General features: G+C 34.4%; 1 protein-coding gene across 1 annotated transcript in view; it reads left to right on the forward strand.

Moving 5' to 3' along the window:
• The window catches only part of LOC131663418 (fibroblast growth factor receptor 4-like), a 670,606-nt gene that overhangs the window by 88,594 nt on the left and 558,995 nt on the right, over positions 1-23,017 (forward strand). Inside the window, exon 4 of the mRNA XM_058933819.1 lies at positions 9,068-9,241. Within this exon, the coding sequence (XP_058789802.1) occupies positions 9,068-9,241 (174 nt within the window). The remainder of the gene's footprint in view (positions 1-9,067; positions 9,242-23,017) is intronic.

Here is a 23,017-nt window from a genome sequence, read left to right on the forward strand (position 1 = left end):
CTACGTCCCCTTTGTTTGCTAATTTAGTTATGGAAGATTTAGAAACTGCTTGCTTATTATTGCTTAAAGATAAATATAATTGTAATCCTCTATTTTATTATAAATATGTTGATGACACTATCTTATGTATATAAGAAGGAAATTAGGAAAATATCAATATTGTTTTACAGGTTTTCAATAGTTACAATAACCATTATTAAAATTCACACATAAACTTGAGAATAATGGTAGAATCCTATTTTTAGATTTAACTTTGTCCATTGTGGGAAATAAAATTATTACGAATTGGTACCAAAAACCAACATGTTCAGGTAGAGTTCTGAACTTTAATTCCAATCACACTGTACAATTAAAACGCAATATTATTTATAATATGTTAGATAGAGCTGTTTTACTGTCACATGAGTCTTTTTAAACAAAACATAGACAAGGTTATAAGCATTTTGATTGATAATGATTACCCTATGGACTTTATTAACACTTGCATTTCACACCGACTCCGTATGCAAAAATACAAACACACAGTTGACAATAATAACAATAACGAAAATATCAATAACATTGAGCCGGAAAGAAAAGTTTTTTCTATCTCTTTGCCTTTTCTAAAAAAAATGTTTTCTACACTCGTAAATCAAAATTTAATAAATTCAATATTACTTGTTTCCCATTGATGATTAATAAATTCAATAATATTGTTACTTTAGGAAAGGATACTTTGGATATATGTGATATATAAGTTTTTTTGTAAGGATTGTAAATATTCTTATGTAGGTCAAACAAAAAGAAATCTCAAAACTAGAATTTATGAACATAGAAATACGCCGGTAGACAAATTACTACCGATACCATTACATATTAAACAAAATCCCTCACATAGTTTTGATTTTGATAATGTTAAAATTTTACATAGAGAGATTAATAAACAAAAAAGACTGACTGCTGAAATGATCTACATTAACGCAAATAAGAACACTATTAATAGACAAGAGGATACTAAATTCCTAAGTAAACAATACCAAAGACTGAATATATTACTAATTAGCTATTGCTTTGTGGATAGAGAAAAATGGGTAACATAGTTTTCTGTTTTACCTGTTTTTTGTATATTAAAGTGTCTCGCCGTATATATATAGTAAGCACCACTCTCAGTATTCTCTAGATATATATAGATGTGGTCATCGCAATTATCGGTGCAATCCTAACCAACGACATTATTATAGGAATAAATGCTAATTTGTTCGAGTATTTACTCCTATTAGTAATAAGTCAATTGGTTAATATCACAACGTCTATTTATTATGAATACAATTGACAGACTAACTATAGAAATGTTTTTTCATTAAACGAAATGAATGTTCGTTGCTATGCTCACACTTTTGTTTCTCAACCACGTTCGAATGTTGGTTCGAATGCTCGGTGCGCTCGCCACACTACCCCCCTTGGCAGAGAATGTGGCTACAAATTTAAAATGTCTCGAAATTTGACTCTTCGCGTAGTGCGTTCGGGAATTTGCGTGGGGTCTGTAGGCATAACATCAAGAACAGGAACTGGTATTGGTTCTGTAGGTACAGAATCAGGAACAGAAACGGGAACAGGAATTGGTTTTGTAGGTACAGCATTAGGAACAGAAACAGGAACAGGTGTGACATCATCTTGCAAAATGAATGCAGGTTTCACTCGGTCAATAGAGACTTTGGTAGGTTTGTTACAGATCTTGAGTGTAATCGTTTTTGTGTTTCGATCCATGATTTCGTATGGGCCAGTGTATGGTGGTTGGAGTGCCTTTAGAAAAGGTCCTTGTTTCAAAAAGGCATGACTGCATTTGGAGAGCTCCTTGAAAACGAAAACGCTAGGTTGACAGTGTCTTGATGCTGGAGTTGGGCGTAAGCGTGACATGAACTCTCGTAAGCTTGAGAGGAAGCTGTTTGGATCGCCGAGATTCTTGTTTTCAAGGTTTGAAGAAAGCAGTTCAAAAGGTAAACGAAGAGTTTCTCCGTAGACCATCTCTGCTGAAGTAGCCTTGATATCTTCTTTAAAAGCAGAACGAATACCAAGAAGTACAAGAGGCAAAGCTTGAACCCAATTGATGTCAGAATGAGCCATGATTGCAGCTTTTAAATGGCGGTGTAAGCGTTCGATCAAACCGTTCGAAGCAGGATGCCAACTTGTAGTGAAATTGTGTCGGATTCCGAAGAGTTTTGTAAAGTTCTTGAAGAGGTGTGAAGTAAATTGAGGACCACGATCTGACGATAAAGTTTCTGGAAAGCCAAAACGAGATATCCAGTAATCTAAAAGTGCTTGAGTCACAGTGTCTGCAGTTATGTTCTCTAAAGGATAAACCTCGGGCCATCGAGTAAAACGATCGATGACAGTCAAGCAATATTGAAAAGTACGTGCAGGTGGAAGTGGACCAATCAGATCGATGTGGATGTGCGAAAATCTCTTCGTTGGAGTCTTGAAATTTCCAAGTGGAGCGTGAACATGGCGAGAAATTTTTGATCGTTGACAATCGCTGCAAGTACGAGCCCAATTTCGGCAATCTTTATTCATGGAAGGCCAAACAAATCGATCGCTGATCAATTTGAGTGAAGCGTTTGCGCCGGGATGACTCAAAGTATGCAGTTGGTTGAAGATGTCACGACGAAAAGGCTGTGTGATGAAGGGCCGAGGTTTTCCTGTTGATGTATCACAAAACACCATAAGTGAGGTACCAGGAATCGGCACACGTTCAATGCTGAGAGAAGAGTTTTTCTTAGTAATTCTTCTGAGTTCTTCGTCTTTTTCTTGAGATTTAACTAGCAACTCAAAATCAAATGGTGCAGAAACGGTTTCGATCCGGGAAAGAGTATCGGCAACGACATTATCGGTACCTTTGATATGTTGTATATCTGTTGAAAATTCTGCGATGAATGAAAGTTGATTGAGTTGAATTGGCGGGAGCTTTTCACGTTTTTGTTGTAAGGCGTAAGTTAATGGTTTGTGGTCTGTGAAGATCGTGAATTGGTACCCTTCCAGAAAATGGCGAAAGTGTTGAATCGCAGCGTAGATAGCCAGATGTTCACGATAATAAGCAGGCCAAGAACTTTCTTTTGTTGACATTTTCTTAGAGAAGAAAGCGAGAGGCTGCCACACGTCATCAACAAGCTGTTGTAAACAAGCTCCAACAGAGTGGTTCGAGGCATCTGTAAATAAACCAAGAAGTGCACCAATGCGAGGGTGAACAAGAAGTGAAGCAGATGAAATGCAGTTCTTGCAGGTTATGAAAGCTTCTTCAAGTTCAGGTGTCCATGTGATTGGTTGAGCGCCTTTCAATAATGGATTACTGATTGCACCGTGCAGAGGAGCTTCATATTCAGAGGCATGAGGTATGAATCTGCGGTAAAAATTCAACATTCCCAGGAAACGGCGAAGATCTTGAGCTGTTTTTGGTAAAGGGTAATCTTGAATCACCTTTACTCGTTCTTCTGGGGCTCGAATGCCAGCAGCAGAAATGGTGTAACCAATGAAATTAACCTCTTGAACTCCAAAGATGCACTTCTGTGGATTGATAACTAGGCCGTACTTTGCAAGACGTTCGAAAATAATTCGAAGATGACGCTCATGTTCTTCTTTAGAACGAGAGAAAACGAGAATATCGTCCATATAGGTGAAACAAAAGTCCAAACTACGCAAAACTTCGTCCATAAACCTTTGAAAAGTTTGGCCAGCATTTCGAAGTCCAAACGTCATGAATGGAAATTCAAAAAGACCAAATGGTGTGATGATTGCAGTTTTACCAATATCTTTTTCAGCAACTGGAATTTGTTGATAAGCTTTTACAAGATCGATCTTAGAAAAGATGATGCAACCATTGATAAAATAAGTGGCATCGTGGATATGACGAACCGGATAGCGATCCGGAATCGTTCGAGTGTTTAGCTCTCGAAAGTCACCACAGGGACGCCAAGATAAGTCACTTTTTGGTGCTAGATGCAGTGGTGAAGACCGAGAACTTTCAGAAGGACGAGTTGTGCCAGCTAATAACATGTATTCAAATTCTTTGCGAGCGATTTTTAATTTTTCAGGACATAATCGGCGAACTTTACTTGTAACCGGTGGTCCAGGAGTAGTACGAATGTGATGGACGGTTTCGTGTTTGATGTTTCGAGGTAAACCCGGAGGACGAGTGATTTCAGAAAATTCAGACACAAGAGTAGCGTATGGTGAAGAATCTTGAACCACTTTGATACTGCTCTGCGAAAAAGGCTGAGATAAACCTTGTACTCGAAGACCAGTGGTTACGTCGACGATACGTTTTGTATGACAGTCCGGTAAAAGGTGATAATGAGCGAGAAAATCAGACCCAATTATCGGCAGATCGACGTCAGCGACGATGAATCTCCATGGAAAATCACGACGAAGTCCAAGGTTAAGATTTAAGTTTAGAAAACCATACGTTTTTATTTTGGTTCCGTTTGCAGCACACAACTCGTAGTTAACAGGAGAACGACGGTCTCGTAATAAACGACGAGGAAAACAGCATAAATCAGAACCTGTATCGACGAGGAAACAATTTTTGGTAACTTTATCAACAACAATGAGACGGCTACTAGATGAAGAGCAGTCAGATGCCGTCCTTACGGACTGCTTTGGTCGTTTCCCAAAAACTTGCAAGGCTTGACGCACTTTTTAGCATTTTGCTGAAACTTTTTGTGATACCAACAAACCTCGTCTGTTTTTTTGTTAGAAGAATCGTCCCGGTTTTGAGATTTAATTCGGTTACGAGAATTATGGTGATAACCGTGACGATTTCGAGAACGTGAACGAGAAGCAGCCAATTCAGCGACTTGTTTTTGCAGTTCAGCAACCGCTTTTAATAAATCGTTTTCAGTACCTTTGTTGTTCAATGCAGCGTTGACTGAGAAATTCGGAGGACAAGGCGAAACTTCGATGATTTTATCGGCAAGCTCAGAAAGTTTATCGATCGCCAACTCAGACTGTGATGCAAGGATAGCCTGGACGTTTTGCGGAAGACGTTGAAGCCAAAGCCGACGTAAGAGGTTATCCGGCACAATAGTTGTACCAGCAAGCGATTGGAGATGCCGAAGAAACTGGGAAGGCTTACGATCGCCTAGCTCCTCCGCACTGATGAGTTGGCGGACACGTTGTTCCTCAGACGCAGATAATCGTTCAATTATTTTTGTGCGTAAATATGTGTAGGGGTTTAATTGATGAGGATTTTTAATAACATCCTCTACTTCTAATGCAATGCGAGCGTCTAATTGAGAAACAACGTAATGAAATTTTGTTACTTCATTAGTAATGTCAGAAAGCGTGAATTGAGAATCAGCTTGAACAAACCACAAGCTTGGTTTATCTGACCAAAACGGCGGCAATTTCACAGCGACACGATGTACTGCATGGCGTTGGTTGACGGTGTAAGCAATGACGCCTTGAGGCTGCAACTGCTGTTGTTCTTGTAGTTGCTGCTGTTGCGGCGGTGGTTCCTGCGGCACCATTTGTTGACGTAGTTCCTCGATCTGTCGTTGAAGCAGCTCGTTTTCCTCACGTAGAACTACAAGTTGACCCTCGTCGCGAAGCATCTTGTGATGAAGCTATAATCTTCTACGATGGCGAAAAGGAAATTCACCAACAAAATACTACAATTCTCGCTTGAATTGTAACACAATTTTATTGTCGGGGTCACCAATATAGGAATAAATGGTTATTTGTTCGAGTATTTACTCCTATTAGTAATAAGTCAATTGGTTAATATCACAACGTCTATTTATTATGAATACAATTGACAGACTAACTATAGAAATGTTTTTTTCATTAAACGAAATGAATGTTCGTTGCTATGCTCACAATTTTGTTTCTCAACCACGTTCGAATGTTGGTTCGAATGCTCGGTGCGCTCGCCACATTATTACTTGTTGATCAAAATGTTGAATGGTCTAATATCTATTTTGTCTCGTTCTTATTCAATGGACATTACTTTATTTATTGACTGCAAGCTTGGCTTGTTTTATATAATGTGATTTTTAAGAAATGTAATTGGTTAGTAGAATTTGTATTTTTGTAATTTTGTATTGACCATATTTATAATTAATATTAATTATATATATTATGAATTAATAAAGATCTGAGGAGGTTAGTGACCATGCCAACGAAACGTTATTGTAAAGAGATGTGGCTTTAATTGTTAGCCTTCTTACCAGCAAATACGAAGGGTTAACTCTTCCAATCTTGGATCTTACTAACAACAAAACATGAAGAGTGCAACAAATGATTGTTAATAATTAATAATATAAATTACCAAAAAGCTCCAAGTTATGATAATATTACAGGAAAAATGATTAAAAAGTTTCCTATAATAACAAAAAGATATACATCAATAATATTTAATGCATGCTTCCGACTTTGCTACTTTCCTTCTCAATGGAAAGTAGCGAAGATTATTTTAATATCGAAACCCGATAAAGAAACTCAATTTGTAACTTTATACAGACTGATTAGTCTACTTCCATTATTTTCAAAAATTTACGAAAAAATCATATTAGCTATAATAAACAGAAAACTTATCCCGGGTCCCAGTTCGGATTCAGAAGTTATCAATCCACGATTAAACAAGTGAACAGATTAGTATCGCTAGGGAAAAAATATATCGAAAATAAATAATGCTACACAAGCATAATTCTCGACGTTGCTCAGGCGTTTGATAAAGTTTGGCACAGAAGGCTTCTACAAAAACTGAAGGGATTTTTTCCTAAATGCTATAGTGATTTGCTACAATCTTACCTACATGATAGAACCTTTCAAGTAAAAATCAATAAAGAAGTCTCAAAACGCCAAGTAATACAAGCAGGAGTTCCACAGGGTAGTGTTTTAGGCCTAACACTATAGCTACTATGCTCATCGGACCTACCAAAATTTCCAAATATACTGACAACAACGTATGCTGTGGACATAGCAATATTAACAACTCATCAAGAAGTAACAATAGCATCAAAAATATTACAAACTTACATTAATAATCATCTCTAAAATAGGCTAAATTCATGAAGAATAATAGTAAACGAGAGTAAACCAATTAACACTATATTCATTCTCCGTATATATACTTGTCCACCTATTACACTGAAAGGCAAATACATTCCATTCAAATTACAGGATAAAGATAGAATACTCATTGGAGTACTCTGTTGAATTCATGCAAAGTTTTTCTGTATAATATAATTTACTTATTGTCTTATAAATATTAGACAGATTGTAAATAAACTTAGAGTAAATAAAAAAAAATTCAACTAGTGTATTATTATTTGATGCTGCCTTCATATTTCATAACAGCAGCGAATAATCTGGTTGTCTGAAGAAATCTTTGCAGAAATTGCTATTATTTTGTAAAATTGGAGCAAAGTGATTTCATTTACAGTCCGGCCAAAGATAATTTTATGTTTTAACAATATATAAAGAGTGGAAAGTAAAAACAAATATAACATCGTAAAGTGCTTTTATTACACAATTAAAGCATGTGATTTAAAAATTTATTTTAATAACAAAATTTTATAACGAAAATAACATATTTTGCTTATAAATAAGTATCCGGTCAACTATGAATCTAGCACTTATATAGAAAAAATATAGTAACATGAAACAAAACAAATTGAAAATGGTGTCGAATGTAACGCAGTCATCAGTACTTCATAGACATACCCATAGAAGCTATCACGGCAGTACATCGGTAAGGTATTGATTCAATAAGTTTGTTAAATCTATCATGAGGTATATTTTTCTACACTTATTGCACTTTTCCCTATCAAACAGCTTTATTAGGATAATTGTGAGTTTCTAATCTTAATTTTAGTTCTTGCTATAAATGTTCTATTGGATTCAAATCCGGAGATTGACTAGATCAATCTAAAACTCGAATTTTCGTCGTGTTAAAAAATTGCTGAATACGCTATGATCGATGTTTTGGCTGCGAGCTAAGGTAGCATTTGCTATAGTAAATATCCCTGTATACGACAGAGTCCATAGTGCCATTTATTTTAAATATTAGACCTACGCCTTTCCAAGCAAATACACCCTATAGCATAATGCTACCTCTATCGCGTTTCATAGTTGGTATTTGATACCTTTTACCATCATTTCTAATCAAATTAGTCTTAGTTTCGTCCGAAAATAACACTTTCTTTCAGTCCTCTACAGTCCAACTTTGATGAGCTTTCGTACATTCTAATCTGGCCCCTTTATTTTTCTTACTAATCAGTAGTTTTTATCAATCAACTAGTCCAAAAAGTCCTACTTCTCTCAGTCTGCGTGAAACAGCACTTTAACATATACCTGATAAATTTTCTTCGTGGAATTCGCGTGCAATGATGGCAGCATTCTTTTTCATATCTGTTACAGCCTTTCTTTTAATTACGTTGTTAACACGATTAGTAGTTTTTTTTGGTCTGCCAGAACATATTTTTATTTTCTGGAGTATAAATATTCTTAAATTTATTTATTCTATCGTTTACAGTTGATTTTCCTATTACCAAAGGTTTAGATATTTTAATTGAAACTTTTCCTTCGTTGTGTAATTTAATCACCAGTTTTCAAAAGTTTAAACACATGTGCTTCGACATATTAATTGATTAATACTGACTTCAGAGCATAACAGAAACGTATTCCTAGCGCTTACATACTTTTACAACCTATAACGTAAATAAAGAGAAACAAAATGTATCTACTTAATATTTAGCCGGATACTTATGAATAAGCAAGATTTGTTATTTTCGCTCTAAAATTTTGTTAATTGTTATAATAAAGTTTTAAATCACATGTTTTAATTACGTAATAAAAGTACTTTACGAAGTTATATTTATGTTTCCACTTTCCACCCTTTATATATTACTAAAACATAAAATTATTTTTAGCCGGACACTTTTGCATGTAACTGTAATTAATTGTTCTTCTTTACGTTGATAATGATCTTCTAATAAGTGTAATATTTGCTGTCATTCTGGATAGAATGCCAGCATACCTCTTTCATTTAAAATTTAAATCAATTTAATTAAAATTTAATTTTAACTATTTTCAGAAGTGGAACATGGAAATGGAAACGATCTCTGAAATTCAAATTGAATCACGTGATTTACAACAATTGCAAAACAAGGAAACGTCACAAAATTCTAATCCATTTTTGAATAGCAACCAAAATATAAAAATCAAACATATAAACGATCAATGGGAGTTTCCAAGACATAAATTAAAGGTATTCTTTCTTTTATATTATAACGAACGGGGGACAACTCTCCCTCTCTGGGGTAAAGTAAATAAATTATTAATTTATATTTTATTATATTTGTTTCTTTTTATATTACAAGTTGAATTATTTGTAGCGAGAGGTAAGCGTTTACGAACAGGTAAGTGACGAGCCCTTTAATCGATTTCGATTTTGATTACTAACTCGCGGCACGGACATCGCGAAGAAGCGATCGCCACGAAAGGAAGAGAGCACGTAACGAGGGATAGTTTTTGGTTAGCAACAGCGAAGCCAGCAAGTAGGAACCGGTAGAGAAAAAGTGAGGATGTAACAGCCAAAAGTCTTTATTCGTCACGGGCAGCGTTATACCTGTGATAGAGGGGAAGTGGCAACATTAATATATATCAACAAAATAATAGCGGAAAAAAGAAGTCTATATCGTATAAGCGTGTTCACAAAGAAATCGGTAGTACGCCTAACCACTGTTGGTACCTGATCGTTACCTGCTTCTTGCTCTCTTATTTTATATACCTCTCTTTCCTACTGCTTGTACTTGGATAACTTGCTCGTCAGTTTATCTAACTATTATTCTTATTGCGTCGCATACAATAAATAAGTATTGTATATTTAAAGCGCATGCACGCGAATTTTGTTTCGATATCCTGACGTGTTATATGTGCGCCGTGCATACTCATCCGTATTTAAACTTATAGCCTATTCATTTGCAAAAAAATAAACTTATATCTTATTTTTTTTATAAAATACGCATTAGTGCTTTGTTTGTCGGAACCAGTGGTGGGTAGGTAAATTACCATAGGTAAAATACATAGTTTTAGACACGTAATTTACTATGTATATTACCTCTCGAACTTTCAGAGTTTTTGACAACACGTTTTGACATCTTTTCGGCCATCGCCGTGGGATGGCGCGCCGACACGGTGTGCCGGTACAGCCGATGCGGTACCGGTCTAAGTCAGGTCTTTTAAAATCTGTTAGCAAAGCATGCACTCTTCCTGCAAATTCGTTATCCACGACACTTTTTGCTAACAAATTGCCGTTATGGCTGTTACACGTTACAAGCCAAATCCCAACAAGTTGACCCATGAGAATCATTACAGCTGCACAGTCACTGATAACAGCGTATATATTAATATTATATTTTTCTCTTGCCATTCCAATACATTCGTCAACCACTTGACGCAAAGCTTCCCCAATTTCATGATGAGTACTGAAATTCCAGGTGTTCAAAAAAATGTACTTTCTTCGCTGCACGTTGTCTAAACGAAGCATGGCAACAACATTTTGTTTATTGGCCGCCTTATTTTTCCATTCGTCTATTAACAAAACTACATTATTTACACCCATATTGGCTATTGATTGCTGTAACTCGTTGAATCGATTACTAAGATTACTGTTGGAGAGAGTCTTATTACTTGGAATAATGTAATTTGGATTTAAGGCTTGAATGAAATTTCTAAACAATGGTGATTCGACTATTACGAAAGGTATGTTGCATCCAAAAAAAAATAGCCCAAGCAATCTATCCAATTCATTACGATCAATATTAGCTAAAAAAAATTATTATCATTATAAATTTGAATTCAAAACATTTTAATAAAGACTATTTTAGATCATCTACATTATTATTGAAAAATATCGTATATATACCTGCCATTTTAATAAATAATCCAAACAAGAAAACTAAGAAAAATCACTAATTCCTGAACAGTTAATAATATATAATTTTTCTAAAATATGATTCGCTTCTTCACTTTAGTATAAGATTTGAGGTGAATAACCGAAATTTTCAAATGAAGAATGATAAATTACCTGGTACTAGTACTATTATTACTGTTTAGTGTTTATTGTGAAAATTAATTTTACAAAAACTGTGATAATTGTTATATTTAGGTTGTTAGTTTACTGTTGGAGATAAATAAATAACACGGGGCTTTCTTAGCGTCAAAGGATCAAAGGTCGAATTAAAAATATTCAAATTAGAATTTCAATAGCAAAGTACGTTGGTGTAACACTGCTGTGCATGCGCAATAGTATTTGGAAGTTTTTGACGTTTTTGACAATCTGACATGGTTTTTGACGTTGTTTACAGCTTCTGACATGTACATGTCGAAAACCTCAAAATCGTGTCATTTTCCCACCACTGGTCGGAACCTTCTCAAATTTGTGTGATTTTATGTTAGCTCGATTGTTTTGTCTCTTTGGTTGTGCCGCTCTATATATCGCTTGTTACTTACACAGGTCGAGTGTTTTCGGAGGAAGAACAAAGCATTTAAGGACGTTTCCCTGTTTCTTTTTTCTACGTGAAGTAACCTATATTACCGACGATTTCTTGAAACTTGGCAACGTCGCGCTTGAGCACACCATGTAAATAAACAGTGGTAACAGCGCCGATGGGTGCGCGTGCGCATGACCGCTTTCATAACCACTATATGATGCGTATTGCCATGTTTATTTATCATGCATTATTTTGCTATTATTTTATTTAATATCTTAATGAAAAGCCTTATAACATGGGTCAAAACTTTGAGGGTTGCATCATAAAAAAATCTTGTTGTTTATAATCAAAAAACTGTCTGCATGTGTTATTTGTAACAGGTCCAATTAACCGTTTCAAGTGCGGTCACATAAGGCCACGTGTTAAAATGCATTTTGATTTTTGTTTATTTCTCTGTATTTAGCATTATAACGTATGCCCAAAAAACGTGTGTGAGTTCAGAATACTTTAAACTATCATAATCCTAAGTTTCAGGCAGATCTATTATTATTTACATAAACAGGGAAACGTCCTTAATGCAGCAGTATCCAGACATCATCGGTGCAGATGCGCAGGGTCGGCTTCGTATACTTTTGGTTACGATTTAACAGTTGCTACCCTTTTTTCGTCTATATTTCACTTTTTTTTATTTTTCTCTTCTTGATATGGACCGATTAACTTGATCGACGTCTCGTTCGAAAGGTAATTCAAATATCTACAAATTTCTTCATTCAGGTATGTTTTGCTCTGCAATTTTTTGTTTTAAAGGCGAAAAATTTGTTTTTGTAAACATTAAATTGTTTAAAAAATGAAGGAGTAATATTTGCGAGTTAGAAACATTTTTTGTTTATTTTTCGTAATAAAAATGAATATCGTATTCGCTAGCTGTTAAAAATTTTGTCTCAAAAATATCTTTATTGATTGACTTATTAGAGAGGGAGAAGCGACTCTAGCTTGCAAAGCTATATATTGGCTAGCCACATTCCCAACAGTGTAGATGCTTCTCTCTCTCTATCTATCTATCTAAGTAAGTTCTATAGTAGTTCCATTTGATTTCGGGAACCTTAATTTATTTAGTTCATTTTATTCGATTATAAATTAGTAGAACTCATAGAATTTTCATTTAATTATTAATTTATTGTTCAATTATACATTGAATACAGAACGGTTTGTCTATAATCTTTATGTTCAGTATATATTTATATGTATTACTATCATCTTTATCGATACCTTCGAGTTCAGATTATTTCTATCCATCTTTAATCCATGTAAACAATTTTTATACAATTGTAAGGGCACATACATAATCAGATCGATTGCTATAATAATATATACATAATGTTTTTAATGACAAGGCAAACTCTCACTAGTGGAAATTTCATGTTGCTTTCAAGATCCAAAATTTTTCTATAAAAGGAAACAAAAGTTTCTAATTAATAATGATTTTAATTTCTGACAAAAAATAATTTTTACACTTACTTTTTATGTAATATTTTTTGTAGCCATTGTTTCTTTTACAATGCTTTTACATCAATATTTCTAGAATTATGTAAATAATTGTTCAATACACATGGTAAAATTTTATATGGTATAATGTCAGATCTCCATAATATACCGTGATGAAACATTTCTAAAAATTTATTCACTTTACGACATATGATAGGAAGTTTAAGCCAATGATGTGGTGGTCCAAAAAAGCACAGTTGAAAAAGTATCAATATATAAATATAAATAAGCGAGTCGTTTACATCGTTTAGACTCGTTTGAGCTTTTAAAGTCTTGAATATCTAATGCGTAATCCATTTGAAAAGATGAAGAAGTTAATGTGAACTCTACGAGATACCAAAGCTGTTATGAGAGTACATGCATGTATTTGTTCTATATAAAATCCATACCTTACCATTTGAAATTAGAGGGAGTCATAGTCACTATAGTCCCCCTCCTGAGTTATATAGTATGATTATAGGTAGTTTGTATTAATAATTTTTTTCAATGTAATTGATAGATTTTTACTTTTTCTACGTGTCTTTTGTCGTCGTTGTTGTTCTTGACGATTTTTTAATCCCTTGCCTCCAGTTTACTTTTAACCAAGGTTACTTTGACCAACTCCAGGTTACTTTAACCAAGTTTACTTTTAACTTTCATTATGTTGGCTACCGCTAACGCAGCAATTTTCTCACCAAAACTACTATCTTTCGCTCGCACTCTATCACAAGCCTGTGTAGCTAGAATTTTGTCGGCTTCGTTTCTCGCCCTAACGTTCTCTCGATTCTGAGAATAAGCAATATCGCGGTCTTTACAAGCAGCGTCTAGCGCATTTTTTTCAGGATCACCCCGAGAAGTCGTTTTTTTAATTTAGTTCCCGATCCGCAATACTAATAACCAGGCAAATTAGCTTCGAATGTTAAGTTATTGTTGATTTTATTCACTAAGCCACCACCACCAGTCTTTCTTTCACTACGAATGACCATATCTCTTTAGAAGACGTAATGAAAAGAAAAATATATAAGCAGTTCTTTTATAGTCAGTAAACTGATTCGTTGTTCGATCGGTGACTTGAAAACAATATAAACTTCAAAGAGCAACCACTTAAGTTGCAAGTTATAAATTTTGATAGTGTGGTGGAGACGGAAAAACGAGAAAAAAGACATGCCGAACGACTACCTAACAGTATACGAGCAGTTTTCTGTGGCCCTAGTAACTGTGGAAAAACTAACTGTTTGCTAACACTAATCACACATCCTAATGGACTTAGATTCAAAAATGTTCATGTTTATTCAAAGTCCCTCAATCTACCAAAGTATAAATTTTTAAAACATTTATTGGAACCGATCAATGGTATACAGTATCATGCATTCAACGAGCATGAGACAATTGTTTCACCAAATAGAGCTCATCCAAATTCCATCATGGTTTTTGACGATATAGCCATTGAAAAGCAGGACAACGTGATAGCATTTTGCTGTATGAGAAGACATAAAAAAGTAGATAGTTTCTATCTCTGTCAATCATAGCTCGCATACTGAAGCATCTCATTCGAGATAATGTGAACTAGTTTTGTTTCGACAAGATGACGTGAATATTAAACATATTTACAATGATTATGTTAACTCAGATATGACTTTTAAGAAGTTTAAAGCAATTTGTTAAAAATGTTGGAGAGATGATAATCATGGATATTTAGTTATCGATAGAGATAGACCAATCAATCATGGACAGTATAGAAAGACATTTGATTCTTTTGCTATAAATATAGAGGAGAGAGCAGATGACGATTATTTAACTTTAGAAATTACAAGCGTCAACATGGCTGATTTTAAAAGAGAAACGAAGGTGCTCGTGTGATTATCTGAGGATCGTGATGCCGTCAGACTGAATATCAACTAATAAAACGTGACAAAGCTGATTTAGAAAATACATTGAATGAAACTTTTAAACCTATGGTTGATCCCCTGAAGAAACTTGTGGAGGTAGCTATTGATAAAACTAACGCTACTACTGAACAGAAAACGAACATGAAGAAGAAAATTACGTTGGATAAAGTTTTCAAATCAAAAACAACAGCTGACAATCCTTATAAATCTCAATATTTCAATAGTACTGTTAATGAATTAAATTCTACATTGCAACCGCTTGGTACTACATTTGAATCCGCTATTTCTATTGATGATGAAGACGAATTTCGTAAAACTACTGAATCACTTCATACAACTGCAATAAATTTATACAAAGTTAGTTCAAATGTAACTACAAAACAACAAAAACATCTATTGGATGATTCGATTGTAGGAAACTATATTCGACTATTGCATAAACCTCAACAGAAATGTAATTTAGACAAGACATTTAGTGTTTACTTGCAAGAAAATACATGTCATAGGCAATTATCCAATTTTCTTCCAAAACGATAACGTGACTGTGAATGATAATGCATACAGCAAGACGCTTGATTTAATGGAACTTCTTTTTCGTAACGAATCTGATTCTAAATTAAACAGTTCATCCAATATTGAAAATTATATAAAAATTCTTGAAATTACTAACGCTCATCGTAAGATATATGAAACAAATGGCGAATCTCGCAATAAGCATGTAAATAAATTCAAAAAGTAAATTGGTCCAAATTTATCTTTGAGCGGTAGTGCTAAGAAGCGAACATCGACTATTGATGGAAGAGATCTTTTTCCTAACTATAAAATAGCAAGAAAAGGAACATTGTTTGATTATGTATATTGGGATGATCCAAATGAGCTCGTTGATCGATTAAGATTGCTTATCGCTGAACAAACCGCTGGTAATTCTAGTCATGTTAATGAAATTCATTCAATCATATGTAATGCGGTACATTACAAGGCTTTGCCTGAGAGTGTTGCATTATTTGCAACTCCTCAAGAAAGCCACTCCCGTCTCTATCCGTCCCGTAACTATGCGCGCCCTAATTCGGACACTAATTCTTTTTCATATCCGTCTACCTAAACTCGAGATAACGACGTAATAAGTTGAAAAACGCGATCCGACAGATGACTGAAAAATGGAGCGCACGAGGAGGAAAAAGAGACACATAATGTCTCGACCACGTGTTGCCGGTTAGAATGGAAAACACCAAAACTTGACTGTGAAGTGCAGCGGAAATGCATGATTGCGGTATATGCAGATCCGTTACACTTCCCAACACTGACACAAACACTCTGGGGATGCTAGCACGCCTGCGGAGAACAGAAAATCATCGATGGAGCGGCAGCTGGCAATCAGCTGTGTCAAGCTGCTGGGCACGATCGCGAATAATACTGCCGCGACGCGTAGATCCGTCGACGCTGGGAATTGAGTGCTCTGATCGAATCGCGCTGACCATCCGCCATTTCCTGAATTGCCGTGAGTGATAGAATCAAAAATAAAAGGAATTTAGATAGTGAAATAGTTAATTGCACTTACGAATTCAGGGATCGAGATTGTTAGACCATCGTAGATTTAATTCGCCGCGACGTGTGAATCTGTTCCGCCGCGCATTGAGTCGCGTCAAGTCGCGCTAACCATCCGCCATTCCGACCGTAACTGTACTTGCATTTTAGAATAAAGAAAAGTCAAGTATGACCTATTTTCTTAATTTGACGCCTCGTTAACCTTCCCTTCCTTGCATGCTGATATTATTTTCAGTCGCGCACGGTTGATAACAGAAGTCCTTGTTCGCAATTTTCGGTTCCGAAATTAGGTAACTTATGCGCGAAATCGAACGAATCTCCCACTTGAGACGAGGAGTCATATCTTAAGCTACCGGCACTTCAAGGATACGAGAAGATGAATAAATCGACAATTGTTGGGCACCATCCGCCTGATACCAGGAAAATCGCTGTCAATGTCTATCTGTCCACTCTGTGCAGTCGCATAGTGGGCGATCAGAGCTAAGCCACGATATTCAGGCCCCCCCCCCCTCGGCGTTCACCCTAATTTAAGAACGGCAGTCTGGCGCCCTTCTAATTAGTTGAGGAAAAATAGCCAATCAGGCCTTGCGGCGGAAGTACTTTGAGTGCGCGACTGAAACCCCCCGAAATTCCTCGCTACAGATTGAAGAATTACGTGAAGCTGGCTATATATATTAAGATAATTCTAAATATTCCTCAGTAATAAAATGAATGTTGATGTGTTCGGAAGTAAATTGAATAAAAAGAAGGATAATCGAGGTCCTCCTGGTGTAGGTATAAAATCACTAAAGACAGACAAGACAACGTGGATGACAAAAGAATTTGTAATATAGCTGATCCTCAGGAGAGTAACGATGTTGTAAACTTACGAACATTGCGAAAAACTAGTAAAGCTGATGTTACTACGCTTACAATAAATAATCTTAGAAAATCTCTAAATATAATAAGGTCGGAATTACAAGCGTATCGAGAAGTGATTAAACATTTACAAGAAAATAATAATAATAATAAAGAAAAAAACTTAAAGAATATATCGTTTGACTTTATGCATTAATTTTAACAAATTTATTGAAAATGAAACATCAAAGAATGGTTGATGAGTTAGACAAACCAGCACGTCAAAACTATCCTCGTCGAAAAGTCGATATACACGGAATAGATGAGACTTGGCAAGCTGATTTTGTTGAGATGCAAGGCTATTCCAGAGAGAAGAAAGGTTTTGGCTATATATTAACTATTATTGATACGCTCTCAAAATATACTTTGGGAGTTCCAGTAAAACCGAAAACTGCTACAGATATTACTAATGCAATGGAGTCCGTATTAAAAAAGGGGTGTATTCCTAAAAATTTCCAAGTAGATAGAGGCAAAAGAGTTCTACAATACAAATTTTCAAAGTCTATTGAAAAAATATAAAATATACCTATATTCTACTTATAGAAATCTTAAAGCATAAATTTGTGAACATTTCAATCGAACACTCAGAAATATTATGTGGAAAAAATTCAGTTTGAAAGGAAATTATAAGTGGATTGACTTTGTACTCCGTTTAATAGAATCTTAAATAATCGAAAACATCGCCCAATAAATATGAAGCCTAAAGACCTGACAAATTACTAAGAAAATCCCATTGTTGGTGGTTTTTACGAGCAAAAACTACAGAAAGCTATGTATCCTGATATCTATCTTGTAGAAAAAATTTTTAGAAGACGAGGTAATGAAGTCTTCGTAAAATGGCTCGACTTGATAATACTCACAATTCTTGGATAAATAAGAACACTATAAATCAATGAATAACAAATATAAATTTATATGTATCTATATTTTATTGAAATAAGTAGTGTTGTTTTCATTTATAAATATTACATTGTTTTTTTTTATTTAAAGGATAAGAGCTCTTAGATGTGAGGTACTTCCATTTTATCTTCATCACTAGTGAGTCCATTAAAACAAGTCGAAACCTGCTTTAATAGAAACATTCATGACTCATTTACCTCTCCATAAAATAAATTTATATAATACAATCTTTATTGACACATAAGAAGATATAAAATTACATTTAAATAATAAACTGAAATCGATCACATCCATGATATTGAATAAATAGTGCATATGTTTGAACTCACTCGGATAGATCATACAAAGGTTCATAATGATAAATTATTGCCCTTGAAATTCGTCCGGTAGAATAATTTAGGACTCACAATTGAGTTCAATAATAATTCAAGATTCATCTTGCCTCATGTATATTATTAAGTAATTTTGATTTTCATATAATTCATAATGAGTATTTTCAGGAAGTACGTCAAAGAGCTTCATTCCAATGTTATTCAACAATTCAATTCATCCTGCTGCATGTTAAGAGATCTATAATGTTACGTCTTCTACTGCTACTGCTACTACTACTACTACTGCTGCTACTGCTATAACAGCTACTACTTGATTCTTGAGACAGAATGAAGCTCTTTGAGGCTCACAGCTCTTTCAAAACCTGTCCCCACTACTTTGGTTTTCGAGCCGTCACAACGGCCTCCCTCTACTTTGAATTAGATTTCTATTTTATTTAACATATATATAGTATAATAATTTGTTAATATAGGACCAAGCATTCAATTCATAATTAGTATATGTTTTTTGAACAATACTCGTGATATAACTTTATTCAATTCGGCAACACCTCTTTGGAAGTGCACACGATCTCGTGCTATCTACTCTCAAATACCTTGTCTAGAGTCTTTTTCTTCGTATGGAATATGATGTACGAGTATTCTATATTTCTTCGTAAATAATACATCCTTAGTAGAGGAAAGAGATTTCCTGCTGTCTCTTATAACTGGTATGGCTAAGCTTCTACTACTTCTACTTACCGCTACTTCGAATAGAATAAGCTTTCTACTAACTTCTTATCACTATTTGAGAATTTAACACCACTACTACGCTTTTTGAGCCAAACCGCCCCTTCTCTCTTTTTTATTTCTTATTTATTTTTTTTATTAGAGAATAGTGAGAGCCCCAACCATCGCTCTCACCTGTGAGGTACTTCCACTACTAACATTGCTTATGCGATCTTTACACTAAGTCGAAACTCAGCGGAAAGAATGCATAAATAATTATTTTTACCTCTCCAAAAAGGAATAATTAAATTAGGATTAAAAACATGACTAAAATTAAAAATATAATTTTATTACTTATTCGCTATGTACACTTATACATTATTCTAAATTAATTTTTAAATTCAAAATTGGAGCCTTCTCAATGGTGTAGAAATAATTCTTTCTTCTCTGTGGCCTCGTACAATTTCTCTAGCATCTTCTCATCTCTTTCTAACGCCAAGCTTACTCGCTTCGCTAGAAATACCTCAAATTCTTCAACTACAATTACTTCAACACTAAATCCGTAGCGAGTGTTCAGCCATCTCAATTTAGTTATCATGTATGTACAGTTTTTATCCAACTCTGACATAGTCTCTCTAGGTAAGAAAGCTGATAGTGCTATCTTATTGACTGATGAAAAATCCATTCTAGAAACAAAAAAGTCAATCAGTAATTGACTATATACTTTTTATGACTATTAGAGTTAGAGTTAGAGAACTATACAAGAAACTTACTTTTATTAAATTTACTGGATAGCTTCTACTAGTGGAGGAAAAGGAGGATTAGGAAGAGACTGCTGCTTCAAGCGAATACTGAACAACTGCGTTGTACTGAAGCATGTTCTCCGCTTTATAATCAGCATCCCTTCACTCAGAACTCGTCATTTTCCTCTTTTCGCCCACTACTCTGTCTTGAGCGATATCTAAACAGTTTTTCTCTCTTCCAACTTTTTTTTTTCCTAAGAGTTCCTTCTTTCCCACTATTACTTTCTCCCCCACTACAACCTTCTACTGAGCGATATCTATTGACTATTGCTGAAGTAGAATTTTTGTACTGCCCTCTATGATCATTTTCTCCATCTTCCGCTTCGTTTCCACCTCTCTTTCGGCGTAGCACTGCAACTCAATCTTTCAGTTTTGAGATTTCTATCGTCATGTAATATCCCCATGGAAGGGTATTGGATTTTCCATCGAGCATACATCTTTTATCGTCAAAAGGACTTAAAGCTATCTCCTGCTCCCTTTAAGTTCATACTTGATGCAATTTACTTTGAATATTACACTACTCTCGAGTTACAATTTTCAAATCGATTAAACAACTAAGATAATTTTCATGTGAAATTGTTTTCTTAACTGTATGCGTTTTGACTCCTTTCGCCTTTTTCATCGCTAGTTGATTCTCTATTTCAATATTATACATTTTACTCCTTAAGACAATGAATTCCTTCATAATATTTCCATTACATTCATCTTTCATTATACCGAGAACTTTTTTGTTAGCTTGAGGTATTCTAATCCCTCTTTATCATAAAGCGTAGTCAAAAGTTTTTTCTGAGTCGAACCAGGTGGTTGACTATGCTCAAGACAAAGAGGAAGATGATCATCATGTGACTCTTTCGGATACTCTATATCTACTTCTAATATATATCCTATCTCACTATCATTATCAATATTGAAAAAATTTAAATCACTAATATTTAAAATACACTCAAATTGCCCATATGGTAAAGGTTGTGCCCATCCATATAGCTTATTTAAATCAAAATACATCAAAATCTTATTTTGTTCATTTTCATTGAAATCTGCACCCATATACAGTCCCCGCCGCGTATTTTTGCCCGCCCTGAGGCAACATTTGCCAAACTTTAAAGTTTTATATCTCAGCGAAAAAGAGTCGTAGAATAAAAAAACTTTACGCAATTTTAAAGGTAATAGTAAAAGCTTTAAGTTACGTCAAGATGATATTGTTTGTACAAGAATTAAGTTTTTTATGCTTAAAAAATGAACATAAAAAATTTCTTTTTTTTTGCCCATATACAAATTAATTTATTTGCAACGCAAATCATTGGATCATTAAAAATCCAAGTAAAATGAAAAGGTGGAATATTCCTCATTAAAATAGGAGGGACAGAACTCATTTCTAGTTTTATTATACAGAGATATAGGTTTTTTAGAAAAAAATCGTTTTGTTTTCATCAATTCATATCTCGATTGCTATGCATTATATAAAATCTTTAAAGATAAAAGTTGTTTCTTTTTTGGTAAAAAATAGAAAAATAAAGTGAAAACTAAGATCTGGAACAATTTTTTTTACATTTTTTCACACTAGACATTTTTTTATGTTTTATATTATTTATTTCTTTTATATTTAATTATGATCAAAAGTCTCAAACAAATTTTCAATAATAAATTTTTAGTTAAGTTTACCAATAAATAAAAAAATAAATAAATACATAAACAAATCAGTCAATCAATCAATCAATTGTAACGGTGTGGATTAGCTAGTACAAGGGGAATTTATTAAAGCGCAAACTCCCACGATGTAGAGTTAACCGCTTGTTACAGCCTGGGACAGCATGCTGCAGTCGGCGTGCTTAGCTAGGTAAGACGAGCCGCTACGAGAAGCGTAAACGTCTAAAGCATATGCGCGAGAGAGAGACGGTATGCTAGGGACAAAGGCTATATAATAAACCAGCGAAAGCAGAGCGATAGAGAATTAGTCAGGAGTGAGCGCTCGACTAAGAAGGCCGCATATTTTCCTACTGAAGTTAAATCCGTAATAAGAGTTTGAGAATATAATTGTTTGAGTTGCGATTAACCCGTTTCCGCCGAAAACGCCACTCACGTTACCCTGGTATTTGAGAGCTTATAACTGACGTTAAAATTGCCAAAAAAATTGAAAGAGCTATATTCTGAAAGTTTAAGATCTGCTCTTTCCGATGGTGCTCATCTCAATTTTCCAAAAAAATTTTTACTATTGCAAAATGCAGTTTAAAAAAAAAATCATCATTTTTTCACTTCTTTTTTTTTTAAATCGAGTTTTCAAAAGGTTTCTCCAGTGGAATTAACCCGGAACCTCTGTAACTGGTGGAATAAATGTCTGAATATTAAGGTCTCATCGTTTTCGGATCGATTTTTCACCTGGGGAGATTCAAAATAGCGCCTCGATTGCAAAATTTTTGTAAATATGTTTATGAATTTTTAACTCAACAACTATGGGGTTATGGAAAAATTGCCAAAGAAGAAAATGTTCTTAGAATTACTCAAAGAATGCACCTAAATTTTTTCAAAAGATTTCAAGAAAATTTTTTTATTTTTGCAAACTGTAAATTTATGCAAAATTCAAAAGTTGCTCATAAAATCCAGAATAATTCCCACGTATTCTACAGTTTATTCTAAGAATATTTTATTCTTATAAATTTTTTTGTATGTGCATTTCTTGTGAAAATTTTCCCATTAGTATCAATGTGGTATCAAAGTGCATATTTCGCCTGTTCGCCGTAAAATGCATTTTTTTACGTTGCCCAACTATCACCATCGCGGAGGTCGACGAATATAGATAGTCTCTTTTTTTTTTTACATTTTATTTATTTTTATATTTTTTTTGTATTTTTGTTTTTTTTTTTAATTATTTATGATTACTTTAGAGAAAAAAATTATTTCGCTTGATGCAAAAGAGGAAAACAGTGCAAGCAATAGTACTTGTCGCAATCAATGCA

The sequence above is a fragment of the Phymastichus coffea genome, unplaced genomic scaffold, assembly GCF_024137745.1.
Source record: "Phymastichus coffea isolate CEN01 unplaced genomic scaffold, Cenicafe_Pcof_1.1 PCOF00002, whole genome shotgun sequence".
NCBI classification, from domain to species: domain Eukaryota; kingdom Metazoa; phylum Arthropoda; class Insecta; order Hymenoptera; family Eulophidae; genus Phymastichus; species Phymastichus coffea.